Genomic DNA, 18,343 nt, shown 5'->3' on the forward strand with positions numbered 1-18,343 from the left:
TCTCCCAGTCCCTGCCATTGAAAAACATACCCACAGCATGATGCTGTCACCACCATGCTTCACTATGCTCTGACATGCACTGTCAACTGTGGGACCTTATATAGGCAGGTGTGTGCCTGTTTGAATTAAATATACAAAGTGGACTCCAAATCAAGTTGTTGAAACATCACAAGGATACTTAATGGAAACAGGATGCACCTGAGAACAATTGAGTCTCCATAGTAAACAGTATGAATACTTATTTATTATTTGCCCAAAAAATCTAAAAAACGGTTTTCAATTTGTCATTATGGGCTATTGTGTGTAGATTGAGGATTTTTTGTAACAAAATGTGGAAAAAGTCCAGGTCTGAATCATTTTCTTTGGCACTGAGTGTACAAAACATTAGGAACACCTTCCTAATATTGAGTTGGAATCCCCTTTGTCCTCAGAACAGCCTCAATTCGTCAGACCATGGACTCCACCTGGTGTGGAAAGAAACCCACAGGGATGCTGGGCCACGATGACGTCAATGCTTCCCACAATTGTGTCGGGTTGGCTGGGAGTGGATATCTACTCCGAATAGCTCGTTCCATATCCTCCCACAGATGCACAATTGGATTGAGATCTGGTGACTCGGCAGGCCACTGCAGAAAGCTGAATTCCCTGTCACGGTTTCCATGGAACCATTCCTGGACAAGCCTTGTGGCATGGGGCATAATCCTGCTGAAAAAATCCATTTGCAGCTGGATACATTGCTGCCATGAAGGGATGCACCTCATTGGCAATGATGTTTAGGTATCCTGTGGCATTAAAACGTTGCTCCGCTTTTATCAAGGAGCCCAATGTGTGCCATGAAAACACACCATCACACCACCACCACCAGCCTGCAATGCTGACACACGGCATAGATGCATTCACTCATGGTTTTCTCCATACCCTAGTATCCCATCAGCATGACACAGCAGGAACTGGGATTATCTAGACCAGCGGTTCCCAAAATGTTTATAGTCCCGTACCCCTTCAAACATTCAACCTCCAGCTGCGTACCCCCTCTAGCATCAGGGTCAGCGCGCTCTCAAATATTGTTAGCCTGTCTCACACACACACACACAATACATTTATTAAACATAAGAATGAGTGTGAGTTTGTCACAACCAGGCTCGTGGGAAGTGACAAAGAGTTCTTATAGGACCAGGGCACAAATAATAATAATAATCAATTTTGCTCTTTATTTAGCCATCTTACATATAAAACCTTACTTGCTCATTGAAAATTGTTAATAACTCACCACAGGTTAATGAGAAGTGTGTGCTTGAAAGGATGCACATAACTCTGCAATGTTGGGTTGTATTGGAGAGAGTCGGTCTTAAATCCTTTTCCACACACAGTCTGTGCCTGTATTTAGTATTCATGCTAGTGAGGGCCGAGAATCCACTCTCACATAAGTACGTGGTTGCAAAGTGTATCAGTGTCTTAACAGCGCGATTTGCCAAGGCAGGATACTCTGAGCGCAGCCCAATTCAGAAATCTGGCAGTAGCTTCTGATTAAATTACATTTTCACAGAACCGCTTGTTGCAAATGTTATGAGGCTCTCTTGTTCAGATATCGTACTTACACACCAAACTCACTCAGGTGCTTCGCTAGATCACATTTGACATTGTCCGTAAGCTTGAGTTCATTTGCACACAAAAAAATCATACAATGATGGAAAGACCTGTGTGTTGTCCTTGTTAACAAAGTTAACCATTTTCACTGTAGTGTCCAAAATGTCTTTCCAGCTGTCAAGCATTCCCTTGGCAGCAAGAGCCTCTCGGTGGACGCTGCAGTGTACCCAAGTAACGTTGGGAGCAACTGCTTGCACGCACATACCAGTCCACTATGTCTCCCTGTCATGGCTTTTGCGCCATCAGTACAGATACCAACACATCTTGACCACCAAAGTCCATTTGATGTCACAAAGCTGTCCAGTACTTTAAAAAGATATCCTGTTGTCCAGGTTTCCAGTGGTTTGCAGAAGAGGATGTCTTCCTTAATTGACCCCCCAAAAACGTAACAGACATACCAGGAGCTGTGCCAGGCCCGCCACGTCTGTTGACTCATCCAGCTGAATTCACTGGCTTGTATGCAAAGCAGTAATTGTTTCAAAACATCTGCCATGTCACTGATGCGTCATGAAACGGTATAATTTTGGGGGCATTTTCCCCCAGTATTGTCCCAGCCATATCCGCGGAAGCAGGAATAATTAAGTCCTCCACAATAGTATTGAGCTTGCCTGTCCTAGCCACTCGGTAGCTCACCATATAAGACGCTTCTAGCCCCTTCTTATTAATGGTATCTGTTGCTTTTATACATGTCTTACTACTCGAAAGTAGTCTCAACTCTCGCTCAAAAAACTCCTGTGGCTTATTTTTCAAATTGGCATGTTTTGTTTCTAAATGTCTGCGCAAGAGTGAAGGTTTCATCGAGTTGTGAGATATAAACACACTGTGGCTGAGGAAAGGCACTATTCCCAATATAAGTGAATCCCAAATCAATGTAGTTCTCACCAAAATGCACCTCTTTGATGGTCCAACATCCTTCTGTTGTTCGGTGATTTCCCGGGTAAAGGGGCAGTAGCTCTTCGGCTGCATCAGAATCACAACTGTCAGTGTCCATGCTAGCTGGGCTAACAACAAATGTAGAATTACTGATGCTAGCATTGTATGTGCTCATGGAAGCAGAACAACTTGTGCCGTTGACAGGTGCAGTACTGCTGGTAGTACCAGTACTACCAGTAGAGCTGGTATGTGTCTCTATGGACGCGGGCTAAAAAAACACAGCATAACTGACAAGGTGCACACTGATCAGTAAAGAGAGGCTAACATTCTATGACGCTCCCTTTCCTCTGCATTGTTCTCTCACAGTGAGAAACAATAGGATTACAATAGTGTTCTACACTTTCTTCATTTGATCCAACTCAATGTTGCCAATTATTTTATGAGATGAGAATTAAGTGGAGTGACAAATCTTAGCTGGTGTGAGAGAACTGATAAGGCTTCTCTCAAGTGTGTAGCCGTTGGTGTGTTTTTACACTGCCCAATCGGGAGAAGTTCTTGCCACAGTAAGAGCAGAAGAAAGGCTTCTCTCCTGTGTGTGTTCTCTGATGACCGTTTAGCTCAGCTGATGATTTAAAACATTTTCCACAGTCAGAGCAGTAGTAAGGCTTCTCTCCTGTGTGTATACGTTCATGTCGTTTTAGGTGGCTCGATTGAGAGAAACTCGCCCTACAGTCAGAGCAGATGTAAGGCTTCTCTCCAGTGTGTGTTCTCTGATGAACTTTTAGCTCAGTTGATGTTGTGAAGCATTTTCCACAGTCAGAGCAGGAGCAAGGCTTCTCTCCTGTGTGTGTTCTCTGATGAACTTTTAGCTCAGTTGATGTTGTGAAGCCTTTTCCACAGTCAGAGCAGGAGTAAGGCTTCTCTCCTGTATGTATACGTTCATGTGTTTTAAAGTGGCCCAGATGAGAGAAACTATTTCCACAGTCAGAGCAGGAATAAGGCTTCTCTCCTGTGTGTGTTCTCTGGTGAACTTTTAGCTGAGATGATTGTGTAAAGCATTTTCCACAGTCAGAGCAGGAGTAAGGCTTCTCTCCTGTGTGTATACGTTCATGTTGTTTTAGGTGGCTCGAGTGAGAGAAACTCTTCCAACAGTCAGAGCAAGAGTAAGGCTTCTCTCCTGTGTGTATACGTTCATGTTGTTTTAGATGTCCCAGTCCAGAGAAACTATTTCCACAGACAGAACAGGAGTAAGGCTTCTCTCCTGTATGTATACGTTCATGTTGTTTTAGGTGGCTCGATTGAGAGAAACTCTTCCTACAGTCAGAGCAGGAGTAAGGCTTCTCTCCTGTGTGTACTCTCTGATGAACTGTCATAGCCCTTGATGTTGTGAAATTCTTCCCACAGTCAGTGCAGAAATACAGATTCTCTCCTGTATGTATTTTTAGGTGTATTTTTAGCTTTGATAGAATTGGGAAAATCTCCTCACAATGTGGGCAGTGGTGAGACCTCTTAGCTCTGTGATCTTCCTGCTGTTGCTTTCTGGATGTAGAGAATGTCTCAACATGATCTCCTGTGTGAACATCAGAAGAACCAGTCAGTTCGTGTAATATACAGTACCAGTCAAACGTTTGGACACACCTACTCATTCAAGGGTTTTTCTTTATTTTTACTATTTTCTACATTGAATAATAAGTGAAAACATCAAAACTATGGAATAACACATATGGAATCATGTAGTAACCCAAAAAAAGTGTTAAATCAAAATAGCTTGTATTTTAGATTCTTCAAAGTAGCCACCCCTTGCCTTGACAGCTTGGCACACGCTTGGCACTCTCTCAACCAGCTTCACCAGGAATGCTTTTCCAACAGTCTTGAAGTTCACACACATGCTGAGCAATTGTTGGCTGCTTTTCCTTCACTCTGCAATCCAACTCATCCTAAACTAACTCAACTGGGTTACGGTCTGGTGATTGTGGAGGCCAGGTCATCTGATGCAGCACTCCATCACTCTCCTTCTTGGTCAAATAGCCCTTACACAGCCTGGAGGTGAGTTGTGTCATTGTCCTGTTGAAAAACAAATGAGTCCCACTAAGCTCAAACCAGATGGAATGGCGTATCGCTGCAGAATGCTGTGATAGCCATGCTGGTTACGTGTGCCTTGATATCTAAGTAAATCAGACAGTGTCACCAGCAAAGCACCCCCACAACGTCACATCTCCTCCATGCTTCACGGTAGGAAATACACATGCGGAGATCATCCGGTCACCTATTCTGCGTCTCACAAAGACATGGCGGTTGGAAGCAAAAATCTGAAATTTGGACTACTCAGACCAAAGGACAGATTTCCACAGGTCTAATGTCCATTGCTCGTGTTTATTGGCCCAAGCAAATCTCTTGTTATTGGTGTGCTTTAGTAGTGGTTTCTTTGCAGCAATCCAACCATGAAGGCCTGACTCACGCAGTCTCCTCGGAACAGTTGATGTTGATGTGTCTGTTACTTGAACTCTGAAGCATTTATTTGGGCTGCAATTTCTGAGGCTGATAACTCTAATTTACTTATCCCCTGCAGCAGAGATAACTCTGGGTCTTCCATTCCTGTGGCGGTCCAAATGATAGCCAGTTTCATCATAGCGCTTGATGGTTTTGCAACTGCACTTGAAGAAACTGTCAAAGTTCTTGAAATGTTCCAGATTGACTGAGCTTCAGGTCTTAAAGTAATGATGGAATGTCATTTCTCTTTGCTTATTTGAGCTGTTCTTGCCATAATATGGTCTTGGTCTTTTACCAAATAGGGCTCTCTTCTGTATACCACCCCTACCTTGTCACAACACAACTGATTGGCTCAAACGCATTAAGGAAAGATATTCCACAAATTAACTTTTAACAAGGCACACCTGTTAATTGAAATGCATTCCAGGTGACTTCCTCATGAAGCTGGTTAAGAGAATGCCAAGAGTTTGCAAAGCTGTCAAGGCAAAGGGTGGCTACTTTGAAGAATCTCAAATATATTTTGATTTGTTTAACACTTTTTTTTTACTACACAATTCCATATATGTTATTTCATAGTTTTGATGTCCTCAATATTATTCTACAATGCAGAAAGAAAAACACTTGAATGAGTAGGTGTCCAAACTTTTGACTGGTACTGTACATGTCAACCAAATTTATTTTACGAAGACCTTTTTACATCAGCAGTTATCACAAAATGCTTTACAGAAATCCAGCCTAAAATCACAAAAGAGCAAGCAATGCAGATGTAGAAGCACACTGGCTATGAAAAACTCCCCAGAAAGTAGGAACCTAGGAAGAAACGGAGAGGAACCAGGCTCAAAGGGGTGGCCAGTCCTCTTTTGGCTGTACCGGGTGACATACACTACATTTTAAACGTTTGGGGTCACTTAGAAATGTCCTTGTTTTGAAAGAAAAGCAAAAAAAATTGTTTAATAAAATTGATCAGAAATACAGTGTAGACATTGTTAATGTTGTAAATGACTATCATAGCTGGAAATGGCTGATTTTTTTATGGAATATCTACATAGGCGTAGAGGCCCATTATCAGCAACCATCACTCCTCTGTTCCAATGGCACGTTGTGTTAGCTAATCCAAATATATCATTTTAAAAAGGATAATTGATCCTTAGAAAACAATTTTTTTAAATGATAAACTTGGATTAGCTAATACAACATTCCATTGCAACACAGGAGTGATGGTTGCTGATAATGGGCCTCTGTACACCTATGTAGATATTCCATTAAAATAATAATTAAAAAAAGCAGTTTCCAGCTACAATAGTCATTTGCAACATTAACAAAAAAGGGGCGTGTCATTCTCCACTCACTATCACAAGGGTTAGTAATGTTAGAGAATTTCCAGTCACCTGGTGATTTTCAGTACCTATACTGTTCTCTTTGAAGCAGAAAGAAGAATCGATATAAGGTTAAATATTAGACATGTGTAAGCAGAATGAAGGCTGAGCCCATGTGAATGTACAGAGCCTGATCAACATCGAGTTAACCATTAGACATGTAAAAAACAGAACATAAGCATAATCCGTGTGGATGAGGCAAGGTAGATCAACACAGACGTGACTGGTCTGGGCCATATCTGATCTTGTGAAGGCTACTGGACATGCACATGGGTTAATCGTACATAGACAACATCGGCCTGAACTTGTGAAGACCTTTGGACAGGAACATTAGCTAATCAGTTATAGGCACCATTAGACCTGCAGTAGGAGTGTACATGTCTGTGTGTCACGCCACCAATAGAATCTATGCCCTAATGTCTGAGACAATAAGAAAGGCAGCAAGATTAAGGTGGCCAAAGCTAGAAGGTATTCATCTTTTACATAAAGTGGAGTGACAATGTTACATTAGGGTAAAACTGTATAAAAGCTGAGTACTGAGAATGGAGAATCAGTTCTTCCATGGAATTGCTCGGCTTTGTTACTTTTGTAATAAAGTCTATTTGAATTCACAAGCTCCGGTATCTGAGAAATATTTTATTCAATATTTCCACGACAGTAAATACAGACACATTTTAAAAACACTGGCAGTTTGTCTACTTCACTTCTTTAGTCTACTCTCTGATCACTCCAGATAACCCAGTGAACAAAACAAATGTTGGCAATACTGGTGTCAAACCATGCAAGTCTGAGTAGCATGAAATAACATCTACCTTCTCATTGAAAAAGTTCATCATGAAACAGTTCTACCGCAATTTTTCATACACAGTGGGAAGTTGGAACGAACGAACAACAAACTTAGATAGAACCTGCTCTTACCATGAGAAACAGATTTCCCAATCTTCTCCTCCTCTTCTTCATCTTTAATGTTGACATTCAGCTCCAGTGTTTGACTGCAGTCTTCCAGCTTCACAGATGCCATCTCTGGATCCTGCAGTGCAAACTGGGCTCCACTGTCACAATCAGGACCCAGTGACTGTAGGTTTGGACTCACTGTGGAAGGAGAGAAGCAGGCTAAGTTTGTTCCTACTGTTCTCATACTTCATTATAGTCTGCCTGTAGTAACAATGAGAAACAGGCACCAAAAGTTAATCTTGACAGTTCCGGCACTTTCTTTATTCTCTAAAAATATATTATATTTCTTCATGTTCAATTATCTAATTCAGTGCTGGACTTGGACTGAAATAGGTGCCGATACTCATTGTGGGTGACGGTACTGTTTATATTTAGGTGCAGGAACGCCACAATACTTTTGAGCTAATATTCTATAAAAGAAACGAACAGAAGCAGTAGAAATTTGAGGTACTGGTACTCAGCTCTGGTGAGCTCCTGTCCAAGTCAAGCACTGATCTCATTTCAATAGATCTGGTAGCTAAGCATTGACGAAACATTCATTCATTCAAATTAGACAAAGTACCTGCTTTAAATTAGTCTACACAACGTAAGTGCACTTAATCTATAGTAGATTTCCCAAATTCACATAAATGCATAAATGACAACAAAGCCTTTAGTACAAGATTACAGTATGTTTATGGCAGCACTATACTATTTTCCTGAATAACCTTGTCTTCACTATTATTTCAAATAAAAAAACTAATAGTATTTCTGTTCACACCATAGTAACATTTATAGATAAATATAGAAACAACTGAATGTGTCTGAATATTAGTACACATGTAGAACATTGATAATCATTACATTCAGCTTCAAAACTGTAGTGTGACCGTGAAAATGTCTCTCTGCACCCGCACTTTAGTTCGTTGACGCAAACCGAGTGGGCGCCGCCATTTTACCAGCTCGTCAATTTTACACAAAACCAATAACATGCTAAACAAACTCAGAAATTTCAAATAAATTGATTCTTTATTAAATGACCTTGATGGAAATTATGTACATCCATTCAGACAAACCCAAAGTGTCTAGCTATATGAATATCTATGTTTATCACGTTCACTCGGTTTGACACAAAAATAACACCTTTACCAAACGTGATAATACCTTAACGGATTTGTTACCTAGCATGGTATGACATGTTCTTTCGAAATTAGAAAGTTTAAACGTGCCATTACATACCTGCAGTAATAAATAGAAACAGACACAAGGGTTATCTTCTTAACATCACAGTTCTGACGCTTTCTTTATTCTGAAGAATGCTGTGTGCCAGCCTGGAACTAACTGTTTTCCCACTACCACAGTGAAGCCACAGATTGAACAATGAGACAGATATTTCACCAGATGTATAAATGTGAAGCATCCGCTTGGCGTTTCCACTCACTACCAAACTAAAATCTGTTATGAACAGAGTGGACTACGTTTTGTAGACCTTACCCTTTGCAGAAGTTTATCTTTTATATTTTTTATAAATCGCTTTGTTTAGAAGGAACGCAAAGGTGACTTGAGTTATTACACACGAGCGCTTCAGATGTGAGGAGGAGTTCCCTAACAGAAATATGCAGATGGATGCTAGAACGCGCTAATAGGATCTCGTTACCTTGTGCTTGGCTCTGCCCACTATGCCCCAGAACAGACTATGGGAGGCGCACAGTACTACATAGAGCCATGACTACATGGAACTCTATTCCACAAGTATGCAGTAAAATGTTATTTTAAAAAACAGCAGCAGCTAATGGGGATCCATAATAAATATTCACAGAGGAGGCGTTCCCTAACAGAAATAGAGAGATGTGTGCTAGGACGTGCCAATAGGATCTCGCTAGCTTGTGCTTGGCTCTGCCCACTATGACTCATCTCTTCCCATTGGAAACGTCCGGTTTAGTTATAAAAAAAATATGGTGCAACCCTCCGTGCTTTCAGGGATTATTATGTCCCTACCCCATTATATGAGAAGGGCGGTATTTAATTTGAGCCGGATCTTCCGGCACCTCTCAGTTTTGTAGTCTTTTGCTCTGGAACTTATTTGTCAGGATCAGGTAACCAAGCTCTTGTGGCATGAAAAATAAATTTCCACTATTTGCAATGTAAAAATCCTAATAAAAGCCATCAGAGTAATTACATTTGGATTCCTCTGTAATTGTCATGCCTCCTAAAAAACGTAATGTGAAAACGTGCCTGATATTCTAAGAATTGATTCATGTTGGGCCGTCCCTGGTTTAAGGTTTGTGCAACATTGTAGCTTATTTAGACCAAGGGTGGCCATTGCTGTGGTGAGAGAGAAGCACGCCTGTATCTCTCACAGAACTAAAATGAGATTCACTTTCTATGATCTCTCTCCCTCTCTGTGCTGTTATAGACATGAGCCAGCAACTCATCTCTCCAGCATTGCACTTCATCATTTATTTCCTATTATATTTCTAATACAATCGCTAGAAAACATAGGTTGTAAAGCATATAGATCCTGCTGAATAGAACATACTAATCTGTCTGTTACCAAGTTATCAACTTCCAAATAGACCTATTGAGCAACAGCATAGTTTTACAAAGTAAAGCAACAGAGAGAAGCTTTTGGCCGGTGAGTGACCTGCACATCATTGGGTGAGTCAGTGAAACTGGAAAGCTTGTTTAGGACTATAACTTCCTCCTCATATTGTACAATGTGTTTCTCCTCACACCTGGCCTAGGCTATTGATGGATTAGAGACAAGGTTGTTTTTATTGATCTCAGATTCTCAGTTTGTCAGTGTCAAAGTAGTCGGTCATTTTGGTCATTGTGAGGTATTAAAAAAGATTCAGCAAAAGTCTCCAGCCATCTAAAATGATGTAGAACCGCAAGAAATCTGTTTATAAAAAGCAAAATTTTTCCAGGACTCTAGGCTACAATAAATGTACTCCATGTGTACAACTTCTGCAAGCGGCTCCACACCACTGCTCTTTGCCAGTACGCTAAAGCCATGATAATGCATGCAATGCTTTATTATAAAGGTATTTTATTTAATATGTTCTGGTACCTGTCGTGACGTTGTATTAGTTAATGTGACGACTGTTGCTCATCGAATGATTAAAGGTTTCTAATTGCGTGATTAAATGAATCAAGCAATTATTAACTCATTAATCTGGGGCACCATGGGAAAATTGTTTTTATTGAGTTTCTATTTCCCAAATTAACTCAAAGAATATCAGAATATTGATTTTACAACAGTCGCTAATTAATAAATTTCCTCTACAGTCTCATTCTGAATGTCGCATAATCCGGGAATCTGCACAAACCCGGGTCCCACCAATGAGTTCGTACCACACCAATCTTAGTTGATTATTTATTTACTAGAAAGCTAAAATAATGATAAAAGATACACAAAACACAGTCTAGGCTATTGATTAGAACTTAGTATAACAGGCCAACACACTATGGTGCATGTTACCAAAAATGGGGATTTAAAAGAGAGAAACAGAGAAAGTACACGAGAGAAATATACATTTGGGTGCATTTGTCAGCTATGCTTATTTTAACCCTAGCCTTGCCCCGAACTGCCGCTCTTATGGGTCAGAATATAATGATGTAATTACGTGTTGGAGGTCTCAGATGGGAAGCTCCGCGTGGGTCGTTTAGGCTTCTCAATGACGCACTTCTCCGGCGCAACTCTCTGGTTGTCCTCATGATGTCAGTGTCCTTTTTGGCTTAGTGGTCTGATTCCTCGCCCTTGCTCTGGAAGGGGTCTTCTGAGGACAGACAGCTCTGTAGCTCAGAGCTCACAGCCTAGGAATGAAACAGTGTAGATACCACGATTCGATGGAAAGTGGAGGCTAGGTGGGGTTCGGCTTGAATTCACCCACTTAGACACAGCTACTCATCCGTAGCTTGGGTAGAAAAGAGATTTCTTTGTCTTCAACCTTGTGTTGCATTTTGGGGTTTGTTGACTTTTTAGACCTCGACTGTAGCTTGGGTCACTTAGTCTGATCTGTTCATTCTTAACTCCCATGTCTTATACCCTCGGGTCAGAAGTGGGCGTAACCGCCTTTAGGGCAATTCTCTGGACGTACCAAGTTAAGAGGCAAGGTCTAGATTTTACTCAAATCCAATTTTAGACAACTAACTTCACATTGCATCTTTACCAAAACATTGATTTGGACATTTTCCACACCGTACAATGTATAAACATCAGGCATATACGGGGAAAACTCTTAAAGTTACAATGTTTTCGTAATAACGTCATCTATTAACGTTTAATAACAAAACAAAAATTACATACATTTTCATATTCCATCTATCGTCATGACCACCATTGTGGCTGACGGAAACCATTGTTCCAAAGTCCCTTCATAGCATGTTTAATGTTCGGAGGCTGGTCCTCCATAGTGAGAGGACAAAGGAACTTTGTCTGTGGCCTAAGATAAATCATGGGCGTGAGGGGTCATAAAACCCCCACATCTTCAGACCCCTAGCTCTCTCCTCCTCTGTTGGGGTGAGAGATAATCTGTAGGGTTGTGGTCTCCTGTAACCTGACCTGATCAGGACAGTCATGACATACCTCAGAGCCCCCCAGGTCACCTCCCCTCTTGGGTACACTTTTGGTTCCGGCACCTCCCAATTTACAAATGAAGCACTGGAGAAGTGGAGTTCATCAGGCTGTTGATTGTGGCCTGTGGAATGTTGTCCCACTGCTCTTCAATGGCTGTGAGAAATTCCTGGATATTGGCGGGTACTGGATCAAGCTGTCGTTCACGTTGATCCAGACCATCCAAAACATGCTCAAAGGCTGACATGTCTGGTGAGTATGCAGGCAATGGAAGAATTGGGACATACTCAGCATTTTCAATTGTGTACAGATCCTTGCAACATGGGGCTGTGCATTGTCATGCTGAAACATGAGGTGATGGCGGCGGATGAATGGCAGGACAATGGCCCTCAGGATCTTGTCATGTATTGAACACTAAACAAACGTCAGTGAGTACCAGATTGAAAGCCTCTTAAGCATGTATTGGGGGGAAACTATACATTCTACCAGTTTCAAATCAACTCAATGAAATTTAAATCAGAAAATGAGCACTGGACAGCAAAATCAGAGAATTGCAGAGGGAAGCTTTTTTGGATAACTCAGTAGAAGTAAACAAGGAATTATTTTCTCTTATAGCTCAGTATGAAGAACTTTCCACCTCAAAGGCTGCAAACAGCTTAACTAGGCTGAAACAGTCCTATGATCAAGGTGAAAAACCTGGTAAATTACTGACCTGGTGCATTAAGAGGTTAAATTCAGACTGAGCCATTAATGCAATTCATAATTAACCTCTCTAGGGTATGTGGGACGAAATCGTCCCACCTACTCAACAGCCAGTGGAATCCTGTGGCGCGATATTCAAATACCTTAGAAATGCTATTACTTCAATTTCTCAAACATATGACTATTTTACACCATTTTAAAGACAAGACTCTCGTTAATCTAACCACACTGTCCGATTTCAAAAAGGCTTAACAACGAAAGCAAAACATTAGATTATGTCAGCAGAGTACCCAGCCAGAAATAATCAGACACCTATTTTTCAAGCTAGCATATAATGTCACAAAAACCAAAACCACAGCTAAATGCAGCACTAACCTTTGATGATCTTCATCAGATGACACTCCTAGGACATTATGTTATACAATACATGCATGTTTTGTTCAATGAAGTTCATATTTATATCAAAAACCAGCTTTTTACATTAGCATGTGACGTTCAGAACTAGCATACCCACCGCAAACTTCCGGTGAATTTACTAAATTACTCACGATAAACGTTCACAAAAAACATAATTATTTTAAGAATTATAGATACAGAACTCCTTTATGCAATTGCGGTGTCCGATTTTAAAATAGCTTTTTGGCAAAAGCACATTTTGCAATATTCTGAGTAGATAGCTCGCCATCACGGGCTAGCTATTTTGACACCCACCAAGTTTGGCACTCACCAAACTCAGATTTACTATAAGAAAAATTTGATTACCTTTGCTGTTCTTCGTCAGAATGCACTCCCAGGGCTTCTACTTCATCCACAAATGTTGTTTTGGTTCAAAATAATCCATAGTTATGTTCAAATATCCTCTGTTTTGTTCTTGCGTTCAAGACACTATCCGAACGGTGACGCGTATCGTGACAATTTTTTTTCGAAATATTCCATTACCGTACTTCGAAGCATTTCAAACGCTGTTTAAAATCAATTTTTATGCAATTTTTCTCGTAAAAAAGCGATAATATTCCGACCGGGAAACCCTGTTTTCGTTCAAAGACTCAAAGTTGAAAATGGAGTCGTCTCGTGCACGCGCGCCCCCGTCTCATTGTTCTCAGATCGACCACTATCCAAATGCGCTACTGTTTTTCAGCCAGAGACTGCAAAGTCATCATTCAACGTTCTGGCGCCTTCTGAGAGCCTATGGGAGCCTTAGGAAGTGTCACGTTACAGCAGAGATCCTTTGTTTTCAATAAAGAGAGTGTAGAAGGCCAAGAAATGGTCAGAGAGGGCACTTCCTGTACAGAATCTTCTCAGGTTTTTGCCTGCCATATGAGTTCTGTTATACTCACAGACACCATTCAAACAGTTTTAGAAACTTTAGGGTGTTTTCTATCCAAATCAAACAATTATATGCATATTCTAGTTTCTGGGCAGTAGTAACAACCAGATTAAATCGGGTACGTTTTTTATCCAGATGTGAAAATACTGCCCCCTACCCTAGAGAGGTTAACAGGAAAATGATCAATGGATCCTGTAGAAATAAACCAAACATTTGCTTCCTACTACAACACACTTTACAGCTCTGAATCTCCTGAGAACTAATTAGGTCTTGATGTTCCCTCTAGTTCAGAAGACACTAAATTGGATCTGGAAAAGGAATTGGATGGTGTTGAAATATCTGATATGAAGGGAGGTAAAGACGCAGGTCCAGATGGGCTCCCAATAGATATTTAAGGACAAACTTCTAGGTCCACTTTCGGATATGTGCAGTGTATTGGGGTATGATATGCTCTAAAGCTCAGATACAGACAATAAACACCCGCCCAAGATTGGATAATGAGAACCAATATCACCCTTGTTAAGCTCCACAAATGTGACCCTAATACCCCAGACCTGTGTGTTAACCTGTTATGGCTAGGGGGCAGTATTTTCACGGCTGGATAAAAAACATACCCGATTTAATCTGGTTACCACTCCTACCCAGTAACTAGAATATGCATATACTTATTACATATGGATAGAAAACACTCCAAAGTTTCTAAAACTGTTTGAATGGTGTCTGTGAGTATAACAGAACTCATTTGGCAGGCAAAAACCTGACAAGGTTTCAGGCAGGAAGTGGCCTGTCTGACAAGGTGTCGTTCTTCTTGTCTCTGTTTATTGAAGAGTGAGGATCTTAGCTGTCCCGTGACACTTCCTACGGCTGCCATAGGGTCTCAGAAGGCGGTAAAAAGCTGAATCGTGGCTTTGCAGGCTCTGGCTGAAAAAAAGTAGCGCATTTGGGTAGTGGCTGGTTACAGTACTGTGAGACTCAGGCTCGTGCCCGCGTCGACCGAAAGCTTTGTTTACTTTCCTCAGTTTAGCTAAAAGGAGATTCCCGGTCGGAATATTATCGCTTTTTTACGAGAAAAATTGCATAAAAATGGATTTTAAATGTTACACACATTTAGGCACCTTGTATCATTGCCTGGAGGAATTTGTTGAGATACAAACATTTTGGAGCTCAGTACTGCGCTATATCTCTGAGATGACCTCTGCCCCAATACCACAAATCCCTAAACTATGCCTCCTAAATCTTTACCCAGAGAATCTCTCCTTACATAGGAGAAAATAAAATGGTTGACCTCTGTCTATTACAAGCTAGATGTTTAATAGCTCTCCACTGGAAGTATGTCAGTTCCCTCACTTGGTCGTTGGTTAAAATAATTAACGTCAAGCCTGGCTCTTGAAAAATGTACTTATATAGTGAAAAAGAAAGCCCCAGAGTGTCATAATATTTGGGATCTGTTTTGTGAGTTTTTGCAAACCGGTGATATTCTAGAAGCATTGGAACTGTAAATCCTCTATTTTTTATGTGAATATTGGCTCTAGTTCTTAAGAGTAATCTGCATTATCTGCAACTGCATATTACACTTCTTATTTGGAAATGTTTTGGTACCCTTCCCCAGATCTGTGCCTCGACATAATCCTTTCATGGAGCTCTACGGACACTTCCTTCGAACTCGTGGCTTGGTTTTCACTCTGACATGTACTGTCAAATGTGGGACCTTATATAGACTGGTGTGTGCCTTTCTAAATCATGTCCAATCAATTGAATTTACCACAGGTGGACTCTCAATCAAGTTGTAGAAACATCTCAAGGATGATCAATGGAAACAGGATGCACCTGAGCTCAATGTCGAGTCTCAGCGCAAAGAGCCTGAATACTTATGTAAATAAAGGTATTTTTGCTTTGAATTTTTAATACATGTACAAACATTTAAAAAAAACCTGTGTTTCCTTTGTGAGGAACATTGATGATCATTTTTTTGTTTAATCAATTTTAGAATAAGGCTGTAACGTAACAAAATGTGGAAAAAGCCAAGGGCTCTGAATACTTTCTGAATGCACTGTATGTATTCATATAAGAAGGTTGTGCAATACAAAAGGGGAATAAAACTATTCTAAAAGTGGGTAAGATGGGGAGTGTCATCCTCTACTCACTATCACAAGGGTTAGTATCTACACAGACTCATTTCATATAACTTTAAAACACTACTTCAATTATTTAGTGATCACTCCAGATAGCCCAGTGAATACAACTAATTCTGGCAATACAGGTGTCAAACCATGCAAGTATCAGTAGCATGAAATAACATCTACCGCTTCATTTTAACAGTTCATCTGTCACGCTCTGACCTAGGAGAGCTGTGTTTTTCTGTTTAGTTAGGTCAGGGTGTGATAGATGGGTGGGCATTCTATGTTTTTGTTTTCTATATTTTGGCCAGGTATGGTTTCCAATCAGAGGCAGCTGTCTATCGTTGTCTCTGATTCGAAGCCATACTTAGGCAGCCTGTTTTTCCTGTGTTGGTGTGGGTAGTTGTTTTGTGAGTATCACTTGACGGAACTGTTGGCTGTCGTTTTTTTTTAAGTGTTATCATTAAAGTAAAGTATGAGCACTCTACACGCCGCGCCTTCTTCCCCTTTATACGACCCGCGTTACATCATCATGAAACAGTTCTACTGCAACTTTTCATGCACAGTGGGAAGTTGGAACGAACAACAAACTTAGTTAGATAGAACCTGCTCTTACCATGAGAAACAGATGTCCCAATCTCCTCCTCCTCTTCTTCATCTTTAATGTTGACATTCAGCTCCAGTGTTTGACTGCAGTCTTCCAGCTTCACAGATGCCATCTCTGGATCCTGCAGTGCAAACTGGGCTCCACTGTCACAATCAGGACCCAGTGACTGTAGGCTTGGACTCAGTGTGGAAGGAGAGAGGCAGGCTGGGTTTGTCCTCACTGTTGATGTTACCGCCCTCATGGTTAATCTGAGTCGGCCAGTAGTAATAAAGAGAAACGGACACAAAAGTTAGTCTTGACAGTTCTGGCACTTTATTTATTCTCAAAAAAATATTGTTTATATTTAGGTGCAGGAGCTCCACAATACTGTTGAGCTAATATTCTATAAGAGGAACATGAGCTCAAACAGTAGATATTTGAGGTGCCGGTTCTCAGCTCCGGTGAGCTCCTGTCCAAGTCAAGCACTGATCTCATTTCAATAGATCTGGTAGCTAAGCATTGACAACAAAACATTCATTAATTGACATTAGACAAAGTATACACTTTAAATTAGGCTACCCAACTTAAAGGCATTTAAACTAGTAGATTTCCTGAATTCGCATAAATGACAAAAAACATTTAGTACAAGGTTGCCTTTTGTTTTAGGCAGCACTATGTACTATTTTCCTGAATAACCTTGTCTTCACTGTATTATTTCAATCAAAACCAATAGTATGTCTGTTCACACCATAGTAACATTTATAAATAAAGATAGAAACAACTTAATGTGTCTGAATATTAGTACACATGTAGAAAACTGATCATCTTTACATTCAGCTTCAAAACAGTAGTGCAACCGTAAAATTGTCTCTCTCTGCTGCACCCTCACTGCCTGGACTTTACATTTGTTCCATTGTATTCACAGGAATGTCGCTGTACTGATGTGTAATATTGTTATTATTGTTGCAATAAAAGAAAAAAGAAATCCGTTGACGCAGACCGAGTGGTGCCGCCATTTTACCAGCTCATGAATTTTACACAAAACCAATAACTTGCTAAACGAATTCAGAAATCTCAAGTAAATATATTCTTTAGAAAGTTTAAACGTGCTATTATATACCTGTAGTAATAAATAGAAACGGACACGAAGGTTATCTTCTAGACCGCATCGTTCTGGCTATTTCTTTATACTGAAGAATGGTGAGCGCCTTCCCGGAACTTCCTGTTCCCCCACTAACACCGTCCGTGCATTCCGGATCCTTGGGAAGGCCCTACCACATTACATGAGAAGGGGTCGTAGCCTCCTGCAGGACACATCTCCTTTGTATAGAGTTGATCAAGATGTTAATTGTGTAATTCTATTTCTAGAATATTTGCTGGTCTGTGATGTGTAATGAGGAACAACCAGACGCTGCACTTGACACATTTATGAAATTGATTATTCCAGTTACTAATAAGCACGCACCTATTAAGAAAATGACTGTAAAGACTTAAATCTCCTTGGATTGATGAGGAATTTAAAAATTGTATGGTAGAGAGGGATGAGGCAAAAGGTATGGCAAATAAGTCTGGCAGCACAACTGATTGGCAAACATACTGCAAATTAAGAAATCATGTGACTAAATGAAATAAAAATAAACTATACTATGAAACAAAGATAAATTATATAAAGAATGATAGTAAAAAGCGTTGGAGCACATTAAACAAAATTCTGGG

At 40.5% G+C, this 18,343-nt stretch overlaps 2 protein-coding genes across 3 annotated transcripts in view; one reads left to right on the plus strand and one right to left on the minus strand.

The window, feature by feature from the left end:
* The window catches only part of LOC106600648 (zinc finger protein 239-like), a 289,371-nt gene that overhangs the window by 112,105 nt on the left and 158,923 nt on the right, over window positions 1–18,343 (plus strand). The gene's annotated exons all lie outside the window — the stretch shown is intronic.
* On the minus strand, window positions 1,921–17,876 carry LOC106574955 (zinc finger protein 501-like). Of its 2 annotated transcripts, XM_045698550.1 has the most exons (4): window positions 17,748–17,876; window positions 16,658–16,896; window positions 7,305–7,478; window positions 1,921–4,090 (listed from the first exon to the last, which is right to left on the minus strand). In XM_045698550.1, the coding sequence occupies exons 2-4, from the start codon at window positions 16,887–16,889 to the stop codon at window positions 3,024–3,026; spliced, it is 1,473 nt and encodes a 490-aa protein (XP_045554506.1). In that variant the 5' UTR covers window positions 16,890–16,896; window positions 17,748–17,876; the 3' UTR covers window positions 1,921–3,023. The 2 variants fall into 2 exon arrangements, with proteins under 2 accessions (XP_045554506.1, XP_045554507.1); XM_045698551.1 differs by lacking the exon at window positions 7,305–7,478.

This window comes from Salmo salar, chromosome ssa17, assembly GCF_905237065.1.
Source record: "Salmo salar chromosome ssa17, Ssal_v3.1, whole genome shotgun sequence".
NCBI lineage: Eukaryota > Metazoa > Chordata > Actinopteri > Salmoniformes > Salmonidae > Salmo > Salmo salar.